This window comes from Cottoperca gobio, chromosome 20 (assembly GCF_900634415.1).
Source record: "Cottoperca gobio chromosome 20, fCotGob3.1, whole genome shotgun sequence".
Lineage (NCBI taxonomy): Eukaryota > Metazoa > Chordata > Actinopteri > Perciformes > Bovichtidae > Cottoperca > Cottoperca gobio.
Window position 1 is genome coordinate 7053307 of NC_041374.1, and position 24467 is coordinate 7077773.

The 24467-nt window shown below is 39.4% G+C and overlaps 1 protein-coding gene across 1 annotated transcript; it reads left to right on the forward strand.

Annotated features, from left to right (window-relative positions):
- The first annotated feature begins 1026 nt into the window (after window positions 1-1026).
- On the forward strand, window positions 1027-16673 carry phex (phosphate regulating endopeptidase homolog, X-linked). Its single transcript, XM_029457446.1, has 22 exons — window positions 1027-1440; window positions 4344-4400; window positions 4492-4653; window positions 4848-4931; window positions 5539-5765; window positions 6187-6255; window positions 7350-7466; window positions 7659-7742; window positions 7958-8100; window positions 8281-8374; window positions 9467-9595; window positions 9827-9928; window positions 10850-10927; window positions 11460-11563; window positions 11675-11733; window positions 12412-12466; window positions 13423-13490; window positions 13589-13719; window positions 13871-13936; window positions 14273-14377; window positions 14558-14634; window positions 14721-16673. Exons 1-22 carry the CDS (start codon window positions 1317-1319, stop codon window positions 14821-14823), a joined length of 2238 nt encoding a protein of 745 aa, XP_029313306.1. The 5' UTR covers window positions 1027-1316; the 3' UTR covers window positions 14824-16673.
- The last annotated feature ends 7794 nt before the right edge of the window (window positions 16674-24467 follow it).

The window sequence follows — 24467 nt, forward strand, 5'->3', positions numbered from 1 at the left end:
TTTCTCTGTGTGAAACATAAATGCGTGTATGCAATTTTGCGCTGGAGAAAAGGTCATCGTATCCAATTTTAGCCAATCCATGCGGTAGATGTTGAACTACTTAAGTGGCGATCTACTCGTGGCACTAGAGGTGAAGTCAGAAGATCACTAAAGTCAGTGGGATTCATCCTCTGAGGGTCGCAAACGTCTGTACAAAAATAGAAATCCGATAAGTTGCTGCGATATTTCAGTCTGGACCAAAGTGTTGGAGCGACCGACTGACGGAGACAATACAAACTAGAGTAAAGGATCCCAGTTGAGATGTTAAACAATAAGAATAAAAACAGAACACGAGTGATTGTGAGTCACGATGGTGAACAATAGCATCGTGGTCGACGTGTCCGCTTGATGAATGGGTGTTTTAAGCAGTGCAGGAAGTCGTGTCTATATAAGGACTTTGCGGCCGACGCCCCAAACCCTAATTAGCATGTGCGGAAAGAGTTTCTTCCCACAGCAGGGGAGGCTGAAGGACCAATCAGGAGCTGTGGTGTCATTGTCATCACCACCTCTGTCTACTCTATTCAAAGAAACTATTGATGCTTTCTGACAAAAGCACTGATGTGATTTTACAGGCGGCCATGTCATTATCATCAGCTTAATCGATTGTAATCATTAATCAGTGTCCTGCGTACGTGCGTGCGTGCGTGTATCTAATTTTGTTCTGGTTGATTGACTGATGTGATAAACATTTTGAGCAGAGCACCCTGCTGTTTTGTACATGACATTAAACACACACACACTTCACGTGTAGGACACTAACAAGGTCTGCCGCCTCTAATGCTACACAGTAACACACACACAGATAGGGTTCTGGTTTTAGTTAGTGATTTTATTAAAGGCTATCTGGTTATCACTGAGAAGCCTGGTCCCTTCTGTACTGGAGGGAGGGAGGGAGGGAGGGAGGGAGGGATGGGAGGAGTGTTGGGGGAGAGGAGGAGTGATGAAGGGAGGAACATTTAGGAAGAGCTGGGGTGAAGTTAGAGAGGTTACAGATAGCAGCAGAGAGAAACTGGGAAGGTTAATGAAGTATGTGCTGTTAAATTGGGAAAGAGACCAGAGTTCATCTAGAAATGTGTCATTTTAAGAAGATGTTATTTTAACTTTTTGGATTTATTTTGTCCATTAACGTGATTTCTCTTTTTTTTTACCAGATATTTTTGCTTTCTGGTTTTCATCAATTTATCTCGTCAGTGCTTCCCCACCTAAAAGTTAGATTTGTAGAGTGTGTGTGAGTGTGTGTTTTCATGCTGTTAGTGTGTGATATAACATAGTAAGTTATGGAACTGGAGCGTTTAGGTGGCGGTGGGGTTAAACCCGAGAGGGGCAACAGTCGTCTCTACAGGATAGCACTGGCCATGTGTGTGTGTCTCTGTGCCGCTCTGCTGCTTGCACTCATACTGGGTAAGTCTACCACACACACACACACACACACATCCACAAAGACATCCACACACTTCTTCAACCTGCATTATAATTTGTAAGGAATTCAGCGGAAATGTATCGCAAACTGTCCTCAGATTATAGTACATGCAGACTGTATGTCTAACACACACACACACACACACAAGCAAGCCAGCCAGTGGGAGCAAAGGTCTTTGTGGAGGGCTTGTGGGTAACTTGTGTCAAACTATTTTTGGTTCATATAAGGTTTCATACACGCCCACATACACACGCAGGACCTTCTACTCTCCATAATGCACCGTGGGAGTCAAGTGAAACTGTGGGAAAAGAGGAAAGAGTGTGTATGTTGACACTTTTATGGGTATTATCTCCTGCAGAATGTGAAATTAATTAGCGGGGAATTGTGTGGCAGAGTAATGGGCAGGGTGTGGGATTTGTTTTTGTTTATTTATAGGGGGGGGGGGGGGGGGTAATAATTATAGTAATTAATTAACACTGATGTTTTTGGAAGAAAATTCAACATAGATGTGTCAGGAGATGGTTTCCAACTGTTGTCCAGCAAAAGATGAAGGACTCCAGTTTCCTGCTGTCAGAGACGAGGCTGTTTTCTGTTTTGCCAATCTTTCTGCGTCTGAATGGAGCAAAGCAGTTGATTCTCGCAACTTCTCTTATTTTCATGTTGCTGTGAATGAGCTCAGGGAACTGGCTCAAAGGAGAACGAGTATAATCCTAACTAAGAGAAACAAGTCCACATACACAGCTTGAAAATCTGTAAAAATAATAATAATAAATGAAGGACTAGCCACAGTATTAACAAAAAGATGAAATGCAAATCAAACGTTAAACCGTGCAAACTTAATAACTTCACTTAATAACTTTCTTAAAAGTGGAATATGAATTAAAAAACCGACCAGGATACATTAAATATTCCACAGAAATCTCGTCATTTCTTCAGTTACACATGTGCCTTGGTGTTTTGGTGCACGTACCTGTCTTGCAGGTAAAACATGTTTGAGATTTGGACATGTTGCGTTCTCACGTGCAGCTCGGATGGGTTTCAATTGGAGTTACTTGAAAGCTTAGTGCATCTCGTACAGACTCTGCCATGTGCGTCTGTTAGACGCCAACACCCACGGCCCACGCATCTGCATCTAAAATGTTGAACTACTCCTTTTTAAGAATCAGTTGGTTTCACTACGAGCGCGTAGTGTGGGGATGGTTGTGGCTGGGAGGGGTGCATGTGTGTGTGTGTGTGTCTGGGGTTGGGTAAGTATTGTTTTTTTTGTTATTGAGGGAAGCCAACATTCTTGTGGTAAGATTGAAGTGTAATTATGTTATGTATGCAGTGCCACACACCCACTCTAATGGAAGTCTGCAGCCATGTGAACGACCACACGCAGGAATGCTCAAGTGTTTGATTTTTTAATAAGTTTATAGAGTGTGCTTCTAAAATGTGTGTTTGTGTTGTGGGGCCTGTTTTGGTGTCAGTAATAAACATGGGGTTGGTATTAGCGGTGACACCAGAACCTTAGACATCTGTGTTGGTGTATCTGACGGAGCGGTCAGGGGTTGAGGTTGTTCAAGGCCAAGCGGGTCACGCAGGGTTGAAGTGTGTGGGCACAACGTGAAGCAACACACACACACAAGCAGTCAACCTGCGAGGTCAGACATTGAGGCAGCTCCATATCGCTCCACTCAACCGTTCCCAATGGGGATTTGGTTTCTAAATCTGTGGGCTCACTTTGCGGGTTTGTGCCGCCTCTGTTCGCCCTCAGAGCCACATCACATCACATCACAGTGGGTTCTACCAAGAGGTCAGAGAAGCTGGCATGTGTTCACCTTCTAGGAAAGCAAGTGACCCTGTGGTCACACTGCGAGTACAAGTACACAATGGGTCTGTCTTATTGCTGCGTTCTGATTGCTTGTTTATTTTTTTTTAGAAGTGTGTGTGTGTGTGTGTGTGTGTGTGTGTGTGTGTGTGTGTGTGTGTGTGAAGTACTTCTCACCGACAGTGAGGTTTAAATTAAGAACCTGATGTGTATGTTGGAAAGCGCTCGAGATGTGCTTGTGACTGAAGGCATGGCTGTATATCACACAGCTAAAAGTTGTGTAGGGGTTGTAGGTCAACTATCCTTGTTGTTGTTGTTGAACGTTAAAGATTGAATCCACGAACTGTTCAGTCTATCTGACTGCTCTCTATCAACTGCACAAGTGCTCCTGTGCTCTGTGCTCGTCCTATTTTGAATGAAGATTAAATTGTCCCTTTTGATAATCAGTATAATATGAAAGTATGATTAGCTGACACTTCTCTACGCTTCATTGATTAATATAATAAGAGATAGGAATTGACTCATGTTGCAGCCTCTTCACTAATACAATATACAAATACTGTTTTCTTTAATGTAACAGTTATTTTTGGAATTTAAAATATTGTTCACAGCGATGTACTGCTTTGAAGAAGCTGGAGACGACACGGCTGGAAAAAAAGTGTGTTGATAAAAGTGGCATTGCACACTAACGGTACTAAAGAAAAGTAGATTTTCACAATAATGGCACATTTGCATTATGCACTCACCATGGTCTTCATCAGCAGATTGCCCACCTGTCATAGAGATCACATTGGCCTAGAAAGGTTATCTTGACCTGCACATCATGTTTCAGCTCTATTAACACAAACACTTCTGGTCATCTATTGATTCTGTGAATGTTTGCTCAAAAACTATGTTTGAGGTTCTGTTGCAAAACAATACACATCCCTACACTGATCAGTGGCCACCAAGCAGTAGAGGACTATTGTATACACTGGATTGTGAAGTGGGGCAGAGCTTCGCAAACTAAATGTTAATAATAAAAACAGTTTTCAGTTGTCAAGCTTCATCCTCAACTCTTTTCTTCTTCCTCAGTCTCTCAGAAATCTAGTCAGGAAGAGTTCTGTCTGACCCCAGAATGCATTGAAGCAGGTAAGGAGTGCTGCTAAACACTCACTAGTTGAGCATGAGGTATTTAAGTTTTATTTGGACTCACTGGTGTTGGTTTCTTCCTTGTTTTTAGCGGGGTCTGTTTTAAGTAAAATAGATCGGTCCGTTAACCCTTGCGATGACTTCTATAGTTTCTCCTGTGGCGGTTGGTTAAAGGAGAACCCCATCCCTGAAGATTCCTCCTCGTATGGCATCTACCCCTGGCTGCGGCAGCATGTAGACATTCAACTCAAAGGTGTGTTTGCCAACAAGTGTCCCAGCAATGCCTCTAAGAGAGATGAGGAGCAGGCTCTGGTTGATGTGTACATTTGAGTTCCACTTTAAAGTGACTCTTAAATTGTTATGTTATCACAAGCTAAGACTGTATATGTCTTTAATTCAGCTGCAGTTAATCGTTAGAGTTAAGGTTCAAATTGTTTTTCTCGTCAGAGTTACTAGAAGCTCCTTCAGACCCTGATGAACTGGAGGCAGTGACCAAGGCTAAGATCCTCTACCGCTCCTGTATGAATGAAAGTGAGTCTGACACACACACACACACACACACACACACACACACACACACACACTTGGTTGTGTCACTTCAGAGGACATTATATTGGCATACATTAATTCCCCGAGGACTTACATCGATAATGTAACTTTTTTGGTTCCCAGTGTGAGAGTAATGGAACCAAACACACACACACAAGCATTTGTACAGCCCTTGTGGGGACTGTTGTTTACATAATGCCTTCCCTTGCCTCTAGCTCCTAACCCATCTTTAACCATCCCAACTACATGTCTGACCCCCCCAAACACGCTCAAACAGCTCTTTGAATAAATCAGGGCAAGCCGAAATGTCCTCACGATTCAAAAACTGTCCCCACTCCCCATGTCTTCTTCAACAGGTCCTCACAAAGATGCTGCGAGTCAAAAGCGCACACACAAAGACACAGTGATAGTATAAAGTAGGACAAGATGGGCTTTTATTGATCCCCATGGCAGATCTGGGTCATTGCAGAAGAAAATGCACACATGAACAATAATAACACTCAATCAAACAAAATGCTGTACTTAAGTTCAGTTTCTTAATATATCTGTGTGTGTGTGTGTGTGTGTGTGTGTGTGTGTGCTTCCATAGCTATACTGGAGCAGCTGGACACCAAACCCATGTTGAAAACACTTAAACAGCCTGAATTTCGATGGCCTGTGGTGGGCGATGGGCTCGGAGGGGAGTATCGGTGGTCGGCGGGGGAGTGGAGTCTCCTGAAGACTCTGGCAGAGATGAGGAACCAGCACAGCAAGAGCGTCCTGATACGCATGTACGTCTCCCCCGATGACAAAAACTCCCTACACTACATCATCAAGGTCAGACATCCACGGGTCACTCTCGTTACCCTTAATGCATGCAAGCTTTCCACACTTAGATGTTTTAGACATTTTTGGGAAACATGCTTATTTGTCGGACATGGAAATGGTCATTTCTACAATTCAAATGATGAAGCAATGAAGATATATGAGCGAGATGTTTAGGAGGAGTAAAAATGGTTGCCTTGGAAGGTAAGTAACAATCTACAAACAGTGTTATGTTTGGAAAAGAGTAAAAAAAAGTCATCTCGAATGTAATATCTGCACAATTTGTAGTTCTACAATGGTAAACCACGAGTGTGGACATGTTGGCACAGGTTAAGTGCCTTGCACATTTTTCAGGTTTTTATTGCTGCAGCAAAAAAGTTAGAAGATACAAACAATCAGCAGAAGTTAACCTGTGCTCTTTGTCTTTACGTAGCTCGATCAGACGTCCTTGTCTCTGGCCTCCAGGGAAGACTACATCACCAACACTTCCTCTGCCCGGGCGGTGAGTTTCTGCTTCATCTTTCATCTCTTTTTACTTGTCACCTAAAAAGTGCTCTTCCTGCAGAAGCTATTTATTTCCTGCTTGAGTGATAAAATGTAGCAGAATAGAATTCCAGCCGCTTAAAATATCAACAGTTTATGTTGTTTCTTTAATCGTAATAATAACTTCTTTCCAGACTAAACATTTTCACAAATGCTAGACTGTCGCGATTCAAGAAATTTGTACACTATCGGTACTGAAGTACATTCTTTATCCACATGTATAAAAGGGTCTCCATAAGAAAAAGCTTTAGGTTGCAACGGGGAGCTACCAGTAGATATAAGGACTCTTTATTGGCATAGCAACTACAAATAATAATAGATGCTAAATTTTATTTTGCCTAATGTGTTGTTTTCATTGTCTAAATGTTATCTTATGTATAGAAGAATATGCTACATACTTAATATTTGCAAAGTAAAATCCAAAGAGAACTCATTTTTAATGACAGATCATTGGTCATCGCTCTGTGGTGAGACTTATGATGTCATCTACCGTGATGCCACTTTTTGTCATTTGTTTTGTGTACTTGTACTTCCATATTAGATTTGTACATCTGTGTCCATTTGGGAACAAATAATGTGAATTTAGCTTCGGCTAAACGCACTGATATGGTCGTACATTAGTATCTAACTGCAGATGTAAGTCCTTGCTTGATGTCTGATTGCATATCTCTCTCTCTCTCTCTCTCTCTCTCTCTCTCTCTCTCTCTCTCTCTCTCTCTCTCTCTCTCTGTTTCTCTGTCTCTCTCTCTCTCTCTCTCTCTCTCTCTGTTCTCTTTCTCTGTCTCTCTCTGTCTCTGTCTCTGTCTCTCTCTCTCTCTCTTCTCTCTCTCTCTCTCCTGTCTCTATCTCTCTCTGTCTCTCTCTCTCTCTCTCTGTCTCTCTCTGTCTCTCTCTCTCTCTCTCTTTCTCTCTCTCTCTTTCTCTTTCTCTCTCTTCTCTCTCTCATTCTCTCTATCTCGCTCTCTCCCTTTCTCTTTCTCTTTCTTTCTTTCTTTTTCTCTCTCTCTCTCTCTCTCTCTCTCTCTCCCTCTCTCTCTCTCTCTCTTTCCACAGTATCGTGCAGCCTTGCTGAGTTTGATGGTAGACACTGCCGTCATGCTGGGCGCTCCAGAGAAAGCAGCACTGACCCAGATGGAAAAGGCTCTTGCCTTCGAGACCAAACTGGCTCATGTAAAGACGTCATATCAGATAAAAATAATCCACTGAATGTATTGAGATGATTTGATAGACCATGATGGCTAATTAAAACCCAACATTATTTTCTGTGAAATATGAAATTGATTCATAAACTTTAAGGGAAACTATTTGATTTCTGAATGTAATCCGTCATGTGTCAGTCAAGATTGCTTATTGTGTCTGCAGATCCTGATTCCCTATGAAAACCGCACCAGTGAGAACATGTACAACAAACTCTCACTCTCTCGCCTGCAGCGCACCATACCACAGGTACTTTAAATACATACAGACACATCAACAAACACAAAATAACTAAATCAAACTATTAATATCTTCCCCTGTTTCTGAAATTAAGTGTGCACAATTTGAGGAATTGAGATCAACTCTTACTTATCATAAAAAAATGAACACAATTTCTTTTAATTATTTGTATTCCTATATGTTATATAAACAACCTCTAATGTATATGTCCCCTCTATCTACAGTTTGATTGGCTGGGTTTTGTAAAAACTGTGGTGGAGTCTAAAGTCGACCCGGTTCGGTCCATCTCCCCCTCTGAGCCTGTCATCGTCCGAGCGCCGCAGTACTTCAAGGAACTTTTCAAGCTCATTAACGCCACAGATCCCAGGTACACACACACACACACACACACACACACACACCAACAGCCAGACAGAGAACACACACACACAGACAGATGAGCACACAGTGGGGCTCGAGGGCTCCTGTGTCTCATTATAAGTATATTATAGTGTATAATGAGATTACATGTTGGCATTTAATTAATGTCCCTCCTCTCTCTTTCCAGGACTGTAGCTAACTACATACAATGGAGAACAGTTTTTTCCAGGATCACCACTCTGAGCCGTCGTTTCCTGTACAGATACCTGGACTATGCTCGGGTTGGTACAGAAACAAAGCTTAAAAACAGGGCTTGACATTCTGCAGATACGTGGTTCCCACTCTATACAGAATGTTTGGAAAGTGTTTGGCTGTGTTTAATTATACTATGTAGTTCTACTGTTTACAGGAAGGGGCCTGCATTCCTAGTTTATCCTTTAATATTTTTCTAAACTTAACCACAGATGTCTTTAAGCGAGCCTTTCATGTACCACTGAAGCTGTGTCCAGATTACACAGTATGTGCTACATACTGATTTTCATATTATGCCATTTTTAATAGCTAATATACAAGACATGCATGTACTTGTACGAAGGACATTGTATTTGAGGTTTAACATCCGGGGATAGTTGGGTGGATATTTTATAGGATAATTCAAGTATATATTTTACTCAATATATTACATTTTGATTACTTTTGGGCCATAAATCAACAAATGCAGCATGGGAAATACAATCTACATATAATTTCATTAATGAAATCCTTTCATATCCTAAAAAGCCTTTTTTGATTTTCTTCTTCAGGTGATATCAGTGTGAGCCACAGGGTGTCAAATCAAACAGACTTTTTGAATGATGATGCATTTTGTATAAACATCTTGTAGCTATTTGTGCTTTTATTTCCTTTGTGCATTGCATCGTGTGTTGAAAAGTCAAATGAGGGCAATGGACAGACCTTTGAGTTACTGAAAACCTGCTTGGAATTAGGACACATCTTCATCTTCATCTTCATATACAGTACATATACTGTATATAATCCTGAAAAATGGAAGAAGCAAACCCAAACTCTTAATTCTCAAGCTCTGTTTTTATGTCCCCAAATGTTCATGACAGTAATTGGAGAGCTGGGGAAATATATGTGATTTTGAGTGCTACGTTTTTCTATTTTCAAGACGTTAGAGTGAGCTCCAAATGAACTTTATACCATGCCATAAACACAAATTATGATATATGTAAAATAATTAGTGATACTTAAATATCAGTCCCAAAATGTCCCACCCCAACTGAGTATCCAGAGGCTGAGAGAGACTCTACCAGTGTAAGCGTCACGTGGAGGAAGACACAATGTCACCTTGCATCTCTGTCTCTCACCAGGTAACCACGGGAACCACCTCTCTGACCCCGCGCTGGGATAAGTGTGTTAACTACGTCGAGAACTCGCTTGTTTATGCCACTGGGCGCCTCTTTGTCAACACACACTTCCAGGAGGACAAGAAACACATGGTGCGTGTGCTCTTGAAATGACATCATGTCCTAAATCCTAAAAAAAGTGATTACATTTTGTATATGTCTAATAGATGTGTGTGTTGAGTGTGTTTTGTCTGTGTGTCACCTGGAAATGATGTCAGACATTTAATGTTGTGTCATATGGGTCAGTCTGGGTTTATATGTTTATGTAGCCGAGCACTGTATTTTTTGTTTTTAATTTTGTGTGTGTGTGTGTGTGTCTCTCAGATGGAGGAGCTGATCAAGGGCATACGCTGGGCGTTCATCGACATACTGGAGAAGGAGAACGTCTGGATGGATCACACGACGAAGGATAAAGCCATAGACAAGGCAAGAACAGCTGACGGCATCATCGCCGTGTTTCTTCTTTTTCCTCTCTATAGTAACTCCACTCTGTAATAATCACAAAAAAAAGCGTCTTTGCTCCTATTCCCTCTTATTTACTCTCAATTCTAAATTGTATTTCTCCAATCAAAAGTATTTTTGCTTTAAAATTAAAGCTGCATTAATGTTTTGTGGCCACTTGGGGGCAGCACTGTTTTGTTTTTTGCTAAATATCTGTCTCTTTGTCTGCGAAATGTTTGACTTTCTTTACCAGCTAGTGTCTAATTTTGTTGACCTACTGTTTGGCGCTGGGCAGGTAGCGTGCAGTTGATTTATTAGTGGCATTTCTGTTTAAGTGCCCACCAACATCTGAGAAAATATGTCAAAGAAACGGCTGATAAATGTGACGCAAAGCCCAAACGATGTGCTCATTAGAGCATTTAATTTATTCTTCATTTAAATATTAAATACTGGAGCCTAAAACCAGAATCTTGACAAACCTTTAATGAGAATCTAACTTTGATGTCTGTGGACTCTGATTCATCTAATTTTAACACACATTTATTTTGATTTAAGACCTTGTTTTCCAGCGCTGTCCTTCATTTATCTGTCTTTGTACGTAGAGGACAATTGACTTTTAAATGTTCCTTTCAGGGAGTGCTTTTCTTTTTAAACCAAACCACTCCTTGTCCACAAACTTTGTTATGGCAGTATTGAAAACATAAAAAAATAAATCAGGTCCACCTTTTTTTAGCTTTTGTTATTATCACAAGCATGTTAGACTTGCACAGTTCAATAGGGACCTCATAAAATCCAACAGCATAGCATTTAGATGCTACATCTTTATTGTTATGTAACAAAGCTGTTGTAGGAACAAACGTTTGCAGTGACTCTGTTTAAACTCTCCATCACATTCACTCTCTCAAGGCTCACGCGGTCCTGGCTAAAGTTGGCTACCCCGAGTTTATTCTGAACGACACCTACCTCAATGAAGACTTAAAGACGGTTTGTATAACACTGCTTTTATCCCTGTTGCTTTAGAATAAAATGGGCACAACATGGGATCAGAAATGAACATTTTAAATTTTAAAATAAGTGTGCTTTCATCTACTCGCCCATAAATGTGACTTCCAGTGAACTGAAATATTTATCACATTTATCACAATGTTTGTCAAAGATGCAGCAATGTTTTCTTGAAAAATAAACTGAATACCTAGTTATATATATTTATTTATATTTATTTATTTATTTATATATATATATATATATATATATATATATATATATATATATATATTTATTTATTTATATATATATTTATTTATATATTTATTTATATATATATATATATTATTTTTTTATATCTGAGCAGTTAAGAAGAACAAAGATGCTAAACTGACATGTCATCCTGAGAGGCAGCTCAAACTGTATTCATTATCCTGATGGAATATTTGCACACCTTATCTTCAGCTTGGGGTTACTTTTTTTCACAATTGGAGTACTTAATCATGTGTACTTGCATTTGTGGATGTTTAAGCTGGGCTTCAGTGAGAACGACTACTATGGAAATGTGATGCAGACGTTGAAGTTAATCGCCCAATCTGATATTGTCTGGCTCCGAAAAACAGTCCCACGAACAGAGTGAGTGGCAGGACTAATCTCTGAACCTTTTGTGTTTTACTTCTTTGATGACATGCCTTAATGTGTGTGTATGTGTGTGTGTGTGTGTGTGTGTGTGCGTGTGTTTTGTAGGTGGTTTACAAACCCAACAACGGTGAACGCCTTCTATAGTTCCTCCACAAATCAAATCAGTAAGAGACAATATGATATATTACGGAGACGCCAATATTTAATTTAATTATTGAATTCTTGACTTCTGAAGTTCTGTACAGACACGATGACGCTACACTGCACTTCAGGGGTTTCAATTAAATATCTGCCTAGCATACATTTTTGGAGCGATTATCATTCCTTTAAAATTGCTGAGTAAGCATTTCAGTGTCAGAAAGAATTGTACATTTGCATTAAAAACTAGCTAAACTGAAAGAGAGGATGTGATGAGCGCTTTCTACAACTGGTCAAATGTGATCTGTTTTATAACACTTACTCCCTTGGGATATCACACTTAAGCTTAATTAAATCACAAATAACTGCCTCACACAAGCTGAAAATAGAAAAAGGTCGGTTTACCTGGTAAAGTGGGCGGCTCATTTACTAAGGCTTACCCTTACTGCAGCGGCCCGGGTTCGAATCCGACCTGAGGCTCTTTGCTTTAATGTCATCCTCTCTCTCTCTCTCTTCTTTCCAGTCTCTCTGTTCTATCTCTATAAAAAAGGCAAAAGGACAAAAAGAAAAATCATTAAAAAAAAGAAAAGAACAAAAAGAGCAAGGTCCTTTGAAAGTGACCCAAACCTTCTGCAGTAAACAAATCCTGTCTGGACAGAGCTAATGAAACACAAATGAAAACTATTTTTGATCTTCTCATTTAGGATTTCCTGCTGGAGAGCTACAAAAACCCTTCTTTTGGGGGAGAGAGTATCCAAGGTGAGATCAAACAAATGTGACACGCTCTACTGACCGCAAGAAAAATGCCACCTCGTGCTTTTGTCCGAAATTTGAAGGATTCATTATTTTGTCATCCAGAGACTAAAATTATTCCTCATCCTAACAAGAAATTTCTAAAACTGTCTTTTTTTTCAAAGCTAATTTCTTAATAACATCATAATGTGCGTTAATCAATACCGCCAATGAAAGTGACATTCCTAAAAATAAAGGTTGGAGTTGGAAATGGTTTTTGCTACGATGTAGTAATATCTTAATCACGGACATTTTAAGTACCTATATTATTTAAGAAATAGAGCTACTTACTGGAAACCGCAGCATCAGTTTGTGTTTATTCACATTATTCTCGCGGTTGAATTAATCTGTTATCTACAGCGGTATAATACAGAAATAAATAATAATAATAATAATAATAATAATAATACAAACTCAAGACGCTTTAATTTAATTGCAATAAACGGATCAAGAGGATGGCGAAATAACTACATGATTTTGCCAGTTTTGTAATAAAGTCTGAACTCGTGCTGTGCTAAGTTAACGTTATGTCTGTCCGCAAGACGACAAGCTAACAACTCTTTAAATGCTTGTTTAGCGTATTGACTTTGGATCAATCGGAGCTATGCTAACGCTGTAGATGCTCCATCAACACTGAAAATACCCTCATCTGAATTAGGCATAAATACGGCAGCGACGTTAATGTTTAAAGACATAGATATGTGCAAACTGTGAAACTTCAAACACTTTTTTAGAAAATGCGTTTTTTTTTTTTTTAGCCATAGTTTATTCGAAAGACGTATTTACTCTTAAGTCAATCTGCAGCGATTCCACTTCAATTATTATGTCACAAAATCTCACTTCTCTAAAAGCCGGTCTGATTCTACTTAGAAAAGGAGCTTATAAGGAGGACTTAACTTTATCCACTTGTTATCTGCTTCCAGATCTTTAAGCTACGGTGCCATCGGGGTGATAGTAGGACATGAGCTAACGCATGGCTTTGACAATAACGGTAAATACTGATTGCCAAGAATGACCTCCGCAATAACGTCAGAGATTTCTAACATAGCTTCGGGGGTTTCTTTTGTGTGTGATTTTTCTCATGGACAGGTCGGAAGTATGACAAAAACGGCAACCTTGACCATTGGTGGAGCAACTCGTCTGAAACGGCCTTCAACGAGAAGACCCAGTGTATGATTGAGCAGTATAATGGCTACCACTGGTTGGAGGCAGGCCTAAATGTAAGAGTTTTAGACCAAGCTTAAAATAAATAATGTAATGTTGTGTTTGTGAATACAGGACACCCTGATTCAGAATTCACTTTTTTGATCATAACCTTTGTAAATACTTGGTGAAGGAATAAGACATCTGTGCTTTGTGGATGTTTTGTAGGTGCGGGGCAAGAGGACTCTGGCAGAAAACATAGCAGACAATGGAGGAATAAGAGAGTCTTTTAGGGTATGATCTGTCTTCCTACATGACACTCTCTCAAGCGTCTCTTGATCTTGCAGCAATTGCATAACGCCAACATTTTGACCTTATGGAAAATTATAATAATGTTTTATTGCATTCAGATGTGCCAGTAAGACATGCTAATAATAATACCAGTCATTTAGCACTGATGCTTTTAATAGTTTCACCCGTGCTTATTATTAGTTTGGTTTGTGTTTGATATCAGCTACCTGTATTTGGCATCTCAAAATATCCTTTGTGTGAAAGGACTATTTATAAAACTTGTCCTGTCATGTTATGAAGCCCAGGTGAGAAAACATTCCCTTTTATATTTGTGTGCAGGCGTACAGGCGGTGGGTAGATGAGAGCAGAGGTGGTGTGGAGGAGCCTCTGCTGCCTGGAGTCGGACTGAACAACAACCAACTGTTCTTCCTGAGCTACGCACATGTAAGGACACACAGATACGAGCTATTTTTGTCACTCTGCCAATGCCATGATTGTGAATGCATGACTTCATAACATTGCATACAATAACACAAACTGATTGCTGGGGCCGGCGCAAAAGATAACGCAGGAAAGTGAAAATACACACAGACAATGAAATCATCTATACAATGTACTCTGTAGGTGAGATGTAACTCATACAGGCCAGAAGCAGCCAGGGACCAGATCCAGAGTGGAGCTCACAGTCCACCAAAATACAGGTGAGAGCACAAACACACACACACTGATGAATGCACACACAATCCTTAAAACCTGACATTTTTTTTTTATCACTGTTGCCCTGCAGAGTTATCGGCGCGATGAGCAACTATGAAGAGTTTCAGAAAGCGTTCAGCTGCCCCGAGTCATCGGTCATGAACCGAGCTGCGCAGTCCTGTCGGGTGTGGTGACCTTTGACCTAAGCTTGACCCTGAACCAGGCCAGGAGCTATCAGCAGGACATCTGTTGAACAGGTTGATGGACATGCAGTAGTTTACATGCTGTGGGAGGGTTGCAAAAAGGAAGTAGACTTCACAGAAGAAACTACCATGTTAGGGAAAGAGTGGAAAATGGTAGACTGTGGCCATTAATAATGGGCTACTGTATATTGTTACTGCACCAAAAATGTAACCTTTTTCACGGGTACATTCATGCATGTGTTGCAGTTACTGCTTAAATTATGACTGAAGTCATTTGTTATGGACCATAGATTATGGATTATAGAAATGTTGGAAAAAAGAGGCTGTCCCCTTTTTACAACGGCAGAACCTCCTTACACTGTAAGTGTGACTTGACAAAGATTGAACCTTTCTTATGGGAATACAAATGTATATATTAAAGTAAAGGCACAATGGAACCTATGTATATGTCAAATGTTATTGTAACTGTGTTAAGCAGAAATATATCAGGTCAATATCTGCATATATTCATTACCATAAATCCCCCAAGATGAATGTATGTTTGAACATAAATATGAGCAGGACAGTCCCATTTTAAAAGTCTTAAAAATCTTCTTTTTGGAATAAAAGACCTGCAATTTTGGTGTGTGTGTGTGTGTGTGTGTGTGTGTGTGTGTGTGTGTGTGTGTGTGTGTGTGTGTGTGTGTGTGTGTGTGTGTGTGTGTGTGTGTGTGTGTGTGTGCGCTCTCCTTTGATATGTCTCAGTCCGGCCTTGGTTTCTGTACCGCGTTGTTTCAATCTCGGTCTTTTGTCAGACATTTATTGTCATTGTGCTGCGGTTCAGCCCGAGGCAAATGAACTCAACAGAATTACAAGCACTCAAACTACAAGATGTGCTCTCTCCATTTGTCTTTCTGTTACTGAACTGAGGTGCACTCACACATCAGCTTGTTTGTAGTATTTGACGTTGCTCTCTGGAAGGTATTTTCACAGAGTTAGTTAGAAAATGTGAAGGACATGCAGTGTCTTCTGAAATATTGTTCATCAGGAGTAATCATTAAAATACACGATTTGTTTCATAATTGTCACCAGAAAATTGTATCTGTTTCTCTTTTTATTTCACATTTACCAGACTTATTTTTGAAACGCGCTCATAGTTTGGACACTGACTGATCGGGCTGCACCTAACAGTTACTTTCATTATCGATTGATCTGTCAATTACTGAAACAATATTTTTTGTCTAAAAAAAGGCACATCATAATTTCCCAGAGATCCATTGTGATGTCTTAAAGTGTCCCGATATTCATAGATATTCAGTTTGAAAACATACAGAACAGTGAAAAAGCAGACATTTTTACGCATTTCAACGACTAATTGAAATTCATTTTTGTCATGTGACTAATCAATTTAACATTTCAGCCCTACAAAATGGCATCACTCTAATCAAAGTGAAGGTTTGTTTTAATAATACTCTGAGACATTACGCTGTTCCTTCACATTGTAACTCTGCTGTGATTGATAAGGTGATTTAGAAAATGTGTGTGTTAGGAAGAGAATCGAAGTGAGTTGGCAGACAGTGGAGGGAGAGTGCTGATGGATGGAGGACAAAAGACGTAAAGAGATTGGGATTGCAACTGAATGCATGTCCATTTATTGATTTTCCTTTAGACCTGCTATTACCCACATCATATCTCATTATTTTATTTCAGCAGTTCCCATGGCAACTTGAACCTGTCACTGTGTGTATGTATTTGTGTCTTTCAGTGTGTCTTACATTGCCTGGCAGGGGGGTAACATTAATGTCTTGTATCTGTGGCAACACCAGTGGCAGTCTCATCAATACACACCAATTAGAAAAACAGTCCAGTGCCCCAGTCTATTATTGTGTCGTGCATGAATGTGTGTGTTTTTGGGGGGGGTTGGGGTGATTAAGAGACAAAGAGAGGGAGTAAGTGAGATGGATGATAATTGGTAGAGATGTCCTTAGATGTGTAAGCATGCATCAGGCCTGCGGCCGGCCATTCTTACAGTTCGATATTGATTTTCAAAGGCAGATTCGACCCCTGTTGTACAAGAACAACAGACATGTGGTCACTGCTGCCTCTTCCTGCCCCCTCCAACATTCAGACTAAACATTTGAGCTTAATTGCTGTACTATACTATCATTTATGTAATATTATAATACATTTCACCCATTATATTTGATATCCCTTAATATACTGTACTATGTTTTGTAAATATGGTATACAGTTTTAATATATTATATACTAATATATTTGTAATGTAATACAGTTTATTCTTATTCTTACTTAATCATATTATTCTGCTGTATGTATAACTTTGCTGCTACTCTTCACACACTGTCACTCTTGCCTTGTCATTTAGAGTTCAATTGTTCTTTTACAGTTTTATTTCTATTCTTATCTGTATTTTATATACTTGTTCTTTATGTACATGTTTAAGACCGAGTCCTGAAAGCATTGAAATAAGTCTAATGGAATTGCTGTGCAATCTGAAGTCGCTGCAAATATTTCATATTGTGTTCAACCTTTTAATTTATTCAGTCATTAAACAACACTAGCATTCCAGCGTCCACATATAGGAATTGCATCCGTATAAAAACATACACAAAGAATCAGAAGCAGCAGTGACTAAAAAGTAAGAACAATTAAATAATGTCTTTGTTTAAAATGAAATAGATTAAAAGAAAAACATTTAACAAAAACAATAATATGTTCATATCATTTTAGGGCAAGGTTTATAGTAAAGTTTCCTTTTCAAAACCTGAAACTATTGTACAAACCTTTAAAAGGTGCAGCGTGTAATGCCTGGCCACATGCTTTATACAAACGTGGTGCAGCATTTCACCTCTACTACTGGGCCCATACAAACTGCTGTACTCAAAGTCGGTCAAAAATAACACTGCTAATTGACAATCTTCACATGTGGCCAAGTTGCCATCTTAATTTAACCAAAGATCCATTCAATAAAACCCATTGATTTTGAGACGAGGGATTCGGAAGTGCAAAAATGCGAACGCATAATGTATCCAGGCTTTAGGACTCGTTCCAGCACTCTATTGCCTACTGTAGTTTGTACAAGTATTAATATATATTTGCTGTACTAGAAATACTTGTTTAATATAGTTTAATATGTATATTTAATTTAAAAAATATCTTATAAATGTAAATAGTACTTTGAATGCATTTCAAGCATGTCCGTAATATAAAAGATAATTTAGTTAACAATTCTACAATGATATACACTCTATAGGCTTGAACTGTGTTTCTTTCTCTCTTTTTTTAATGTATTTTAAATATTTAAATAAAGGATCTGTGACTTGAGTAGATTCAAGCTTTATTACTAGTATGCATACATCAGATATGCGTACCTAATCCGAAGCCCCTGCAGTCAGCTCTGTGAATCAGAGGCATGAGAGTCAGTCCCTGCAGCTACCTCAATGCTCTGTGTTAGTAGAGCAGTTAATAATGCTACTGCCTCACTTTTTGCCATTATTTCATTGAATTGATTGATCTACTTTAGTGGACAGTGTAGAAATGACAGCTAAAGTGATTAAACCACTGATTTGTCCTCTGGATCCAGTCTGCAAACATTAGTAAATCAAAACACCGAGGGGCAAAGACTGACCCCTAGAATGACTCTACAGAAAGTGCTGAATACATTGTGCTAACTGGTACTACTAATTTAGAAGATTTTCTTCTTTGAGCATTATATTTATATCTCCCCTGCTTCTAAAGGTTACATGAAGTCAAAAAAATATTATGGAATTATATATGATACATTATCAAAGGTTATTGGGCTGCCTTCACATTATAGGAAATGTTCTCTGCGCTCACCGCGAGGTCAGGCACAGAGCCTTGCGTTGAAGGCAGCTGATTAGTTTGGTTTCTCTGGGTACTGTGCCTCTTCATACGGCTGTTATCTCATTGGAAGGTCGTACTTGAAAGTTTAGCAGCAATCAAGGTCAAAGTTGAAATAATTAGAATTTAAATGCGCAGCGCTCGGTGGCCATTTCTAGCGCTGCGCCGTGCCAAGGGTAGTGCTTCCGCACCGCTCTCGCCATAGGAAAACAACAGCACGGCCAGCGCTGAGCTGTTTTACAGCTGATCATGTGAAAGCAGCTTTAGGGGCAGCAGAACAAGCTGTTAATACAACATTGACATTTCATCACATCTCATAGTGCAAAAACAAAAAGTTGCATATATATCCAGCAGACACATTATCATTCATTTGGAGTCAGGTTTCTAGCCACCTGTTGAATGCAAGTCCAACAATCCCTCTTCTTTAAGCTCATTTACACGGTTGGTAATAAAAAAATATCGATTACTGCTACCGCAAGGATTATTATCACAGAATCTAGTATTGTAACGTGTACATTTACCAAGAGGGAGTATCAGAGAGCATCATACTCACTAGGCTTCCTACAGCCATGTGGATTTTGAAAGAAGCCTCACAAAGGTGAAGTTTACAGATGTGTTTCAGGGTTGTCGAAACTGCATTTTTGCTTCGGACATTAAAATCCTGTTTGAGTTCTTCATTGCGTTATCCTCAGTTTTGGGTTTATGTTGAGAGTTTCCTATGTATTTTGTACTGCATTTGTAACCTACGGTACATGACAAAGCACAGCCTTATGCCCCATTATGTTAACCCTGCAGATTTGTCAAACCAAGCAGAAAGAGGCTAGTGAGGCTCAGCTCAAAAAGCAGCCGCTATTTCTGCTTCCATAGGCTCAAACATGGTCTGATGGCCAGACCAAAAAACAATTCACCTTGTCTTGTATGTCCTCCAAATTATTCCCAAGGGGGATGGCAAAGGTGTATGAACCCCAACACCTAGTGTTCAGAAACACATCACTGTATCATTAAAACCCACTCTCAATGAAACCCACCCAAAACACATAAATATATTGTTGTGTATTACAGGTCTCCTAATGGTACATGTATTAAATGTAGTTTATATGCAGGGTTGGAGGCGAGTTTTAGAGGGCTAGCATCGCGGCTACTGTAGCTGTTAGCAAGTCCCCTGTAGCCGGTGCGGGCCGATTAGAAGTAACTCCTGTTCGCTGTCCCCCGGCAGTTCCCGAGCAGCCGGCAGACTGGTTGACTCAAGTGTAAGCAGAAGCCCCACGGTTCACCACCAACCGCTTCCTGTTTCTAACAGGTTCTCCCCACTCAGCGACACACCCGCTGAAAAGCCAACTCTGGAAAGTTGAACAAACAGAAAGTCACATTTGCCTACAGCAGGACCTTTCATAGTCAACTATATCCTATATATAGCCTATATAGAAGAATTTCAGTGATTTTTTGTTTCATTGCAAAATTAATTTCCTTTCTTTTTCTTTTTTTTACAGGGACTGCAAAAGGAATAAAAACTTACAGCAATGAAAAGCTTGCTGTAAGTAATAATAAATAATGGTTGTCATTATTTTTTATCTAAGCTCTGAAGAATACTTAGGGATTGTTTTATTTTGTATTAATGCTACATAATTAGCACTCACCTAATTTACTTATTAAAAACAAATACTAGGTGGTAAAGGAAACACTAGAGCAGCAGAAACATATTTTGTGTGTTAGTTTATGTTAACAGCTGTACAAGACACATGCAATTGAAATTTCTTATATCATCAGAACAGAGGGACCCATGCATGAATCAAATTGCTGACTTTGTGAATTCAATGATGCTCCATCATTCACAGTTCAAACAACTGAAACCAAAACAATAGAGTCGGCATGTTTGTATTAGCAGACCTGGGGTCATTTTATGACCTATATCTCAATACGCGCATACTAAATTGTATCAAGTCTAATTAGCTCTGTAACAAACACGTGGTAACGAGAACAGAATCTGGCCTAGGAGCTTGTTTGCTGAACATATGGTAATGAGATGTTGTGTCCTGGTTTATTGGATAGGTTCAGATTTGTTCATCTTAATACATAACTCACATGCCCATATGCTCATTGGAAGAGTTAATGGCCGCTGTAATTATTCCTTCTCACTGGCTCTCTTCCAAGTGCAGCTTCAATGAAGGAAATAGGAGACAAAGCTAATATGTGTTCACGACAGTCTGAGTTGGCCAAATAAGTAATGAGTCTTCCAAAGTTATACTTTCTAATACAAAACCCCCTGAGTAGACCATTTTCACAGCAGACATTTTTGGTGGTAGGAATCACACAGGTGTTACTAATAACCTTAACTGTGTCTCCTTTCTGTTGAAGTGTCCCAGTTAAGCCATGACAATGTGACAGTGAGCCAGCATGCCCAACAGCAGGACCCGGAAAATGAAGCTGCTACACGTAATTCAGCCATAATTAATTATATTATATACACCTGTGCTTTCCCAATGAAGTGCAGCAGGAATGAGTCCTAAAACCCGGGAAATGGGTGAGCCTATTTGCACTTCAGGGTCTCTCGTTTTTTTGGATGGGTTTTGGTTAGATGCCTGATGCATGTCTGTGGTTAACACAAGCTTAAGAAATGTTCACGCTTTCTACAACATACAATAGTATAGTCAGTTAATACCCCACTTGGGAATTTTGAAGCTTTTACATATTTAAAAAAAGGCGGTTGCTAACAAGCGGCTAAATTACTAAATGTCATTATGCCGAACATGAGTCTGTCTCTAGCTTAGTGGTGGTGACGTTAAAGTTATGCATGTGGTTTGTTTATAGCCTAACGTCAAATCTTCATTTGTTTGAAGATTATCTTGCTGAACAGAAATATCCCATTGTCTTTTTGTGGAGGTTACCAGGCTAAGCTAACATATGGGTTGGCCTACAAAAATATGTCATCCATGCAGCACTTTAAGTACAACTGAACGCCTGACAATCGTAGTGGTACCAACTTCAATCATAAAGCATCCATGCACTAAAGCAGGGGTCGGGAACCTTTTTGGCTGGGAGAGCCATAAAAGCCAAATATTTTTAAATGTATTTCCTTGAGAGCCATATATTTAATAAAATTGAATGCAACTTTATGCTCGCATTTTTAAGTATAACACGTCTCTACTAAAAGCGCTATCAGTGTTTCATTGAACAGGTGCTCTTTTATTATATAAACTAAACGCTTATGTTATTTATCTCATTTATGAGCACGTTTCAGTGTTTACTGCACGGGTGTCAAACTCAAGGCAATTCTATCCGGCCCGCGAGAAAATATCATGTCTATAATAACTGACCCGCCGGTTTTGGTAATTAAATCAATGCATGGCACAACCACGGGAAAATACATATTTCGAGGAAGTATCTAAATGTGTGAGGAATGAAACTGTCCCGGGACAAACTGACGGGACTGACGACAGATGGAGATCATGCGATGTGATGAAAAGAGCGTATTAGTGGGCAGGATGCGGGAGAAGATACACGTCAGCTGCATCATACACCAGGAAGCGCTGTGTTGTAAAGCTCTGGAGATGGAACATGTAATAAGCACCGTAACACAGAAAGGAAACATTATAAGAGTCCATTTAAGTCTTTTCTGAACATGGCTGAGTCAAGGGAAAGTGCTGAATAGATTTTTCGAGATGCGTGAGGAAATCTGCCAGTTTTTGGAAAGCAAAGGGAAACACACCACAGATCTCTGGGACGATGAGAGCTGGACTGTTTGTGCGACATAACGATGCATCTCACTGTTAAACCTCCAGCTTCAAGGCCATGTGATCACAGACATGTATGATGCAGTGAGAGCGTTCCAAGCCAAGCTGCCTGTGGGAGACTCAGATGCAGCAGGAAACTTTGGTCACTGCGTGTTTCCAAACACTGACAAACATCTCCACCGCTGTGTTCCCGACAGCATTCTGCTGATCAACTGAACGTATTTGCCGACTTTGCAGCTCAGAAATTTAAATTGAACTGCTCAGCAATCCGTTTGCAGTTGACTTAAATATGTTCCATATCTTTTTGCACTTCATCCAATATGTGTATCCTGTTCATTAAATGTGGACCGTGTTTGGCCCTCGACGTAGTCCCAGTTTTTAATGTTGGCCCTCTCTGTGATTGAGTTTGACACCCCTGGCTGCTTGCTTTGTGCAGTTTCTCCTCTGCTCGGTTTCGCGAAGGGCGGGGCTTCACTGCCGAAACACACATGTGGAAACACACCCACAGTCATAGACAGGGCGGAGAAAAGGAGAAGGGAGAACTAAAAAATAAAAAGCTGCTGCTAAAAGTTTTACTTTAAAATGACACAGTATAATTATTTATTACTTGATTACTAAAAATGTCAGCCCAAAATTGTCTGCGAGCCATATTGTGTCATCGAAAGAGCCATAGGTTCCCGACCCCTGCACTAAAGCATACACTGCTTCATCTTTTTTTTTTTTTACTCTAAATGGGGCCATAATTTACTAAATGAGTATCATGCTTTATTGAAGAAGACTTGAAACTAATGATTGAGGCCATAAACTCATTAGGAAAATATTTACTGAGGTAATAAATCAAGTGAGAAATCGGGTCATTTTTTCAAAGACTTCAATACAATTGGACTTCTCTTTGCAACTCATGCTGGATATTAGGAGGAATGAAAGGCACTTCTGCATTAGCTTCACTTTTCAGACCCGGAGGTTGACACTTGGAGCAGATATTTTCTAAAATATACTGCTGTAGATCAGTACTTTCCACTTAAAAAGTCTATATACCACATTAGTGGGTGTTCAAATGGGCACTTAACATGAATAAGTAAGCGTCACCTCACATTAAGTGCATGTTCTGCAATTATCACTGCCATGTGCAATATTCACTTTTTATAAATTCTGCAATTATTTCTGCCATGCGCAATATTCACTTTTACAACATTTTATCAACCACTTTGTACTTATATTACTTTTATTCTATTTAATTATTGTGTACTCGCCACTTTAGATTCTTGTTCTTTTGCTGTAACAAGGTCAATTTCCCCTTTGTGGGACTAATAAAGGATTTCTGATTCTGAAGCATTAGCATGCTATGTAGACTGTGAGCTTAACAGTAGCCAGGTGCTAATATCAGCATGTTAACAGCAAGTGTAACAATACGCCTTTTTCACAGCAGACATGTTGAAATATCACTATAGGAAAAGCAAAGCTTGGTTGGGACTTTTAGTTTTGTTCAAACAATCACAGTCTTTTATACTCCTATCCCTCCCTCTTTTAAATTTAAATGCTCTTATCAACCCTTTTTTAGCTTAACCACTAGCTACCCAGTACCAAAGGGAAGTTGCAGACAAACTTTGTGAACAGCTAGCAAGCTAACTATGCAAAAATATTTCTAGTCTGAATCGTGTTCGCCATAAGAACTTACTGTATAGGCGTGATATGGTGGTGTCTGTGTATCCGTCAACTTGTTTAAATGTTTATCATTCAAAAATTGATTAATGCACTTTCAAGGGACCCTATTGCAGGATTATTATGAGTATTATTGAATACTCATTCCACAAGAGAACCACTGTCATGCATCTCCATACGTACAAAAACGCAATTAATAGTGTACCCACTCTTGTGCTTTACATTAGATTGAGACTCTTCACACGAGTAAAGCAAAACCTTGTAATGCAAACTCATTTAGTTTGCTTTTGATTACATTTTGTGAAATGATAACACAATAAGAATACACTGAGAGTTAAAATAATGATAATAATTTCTAATGTGTCTAGACATCAACTTAAA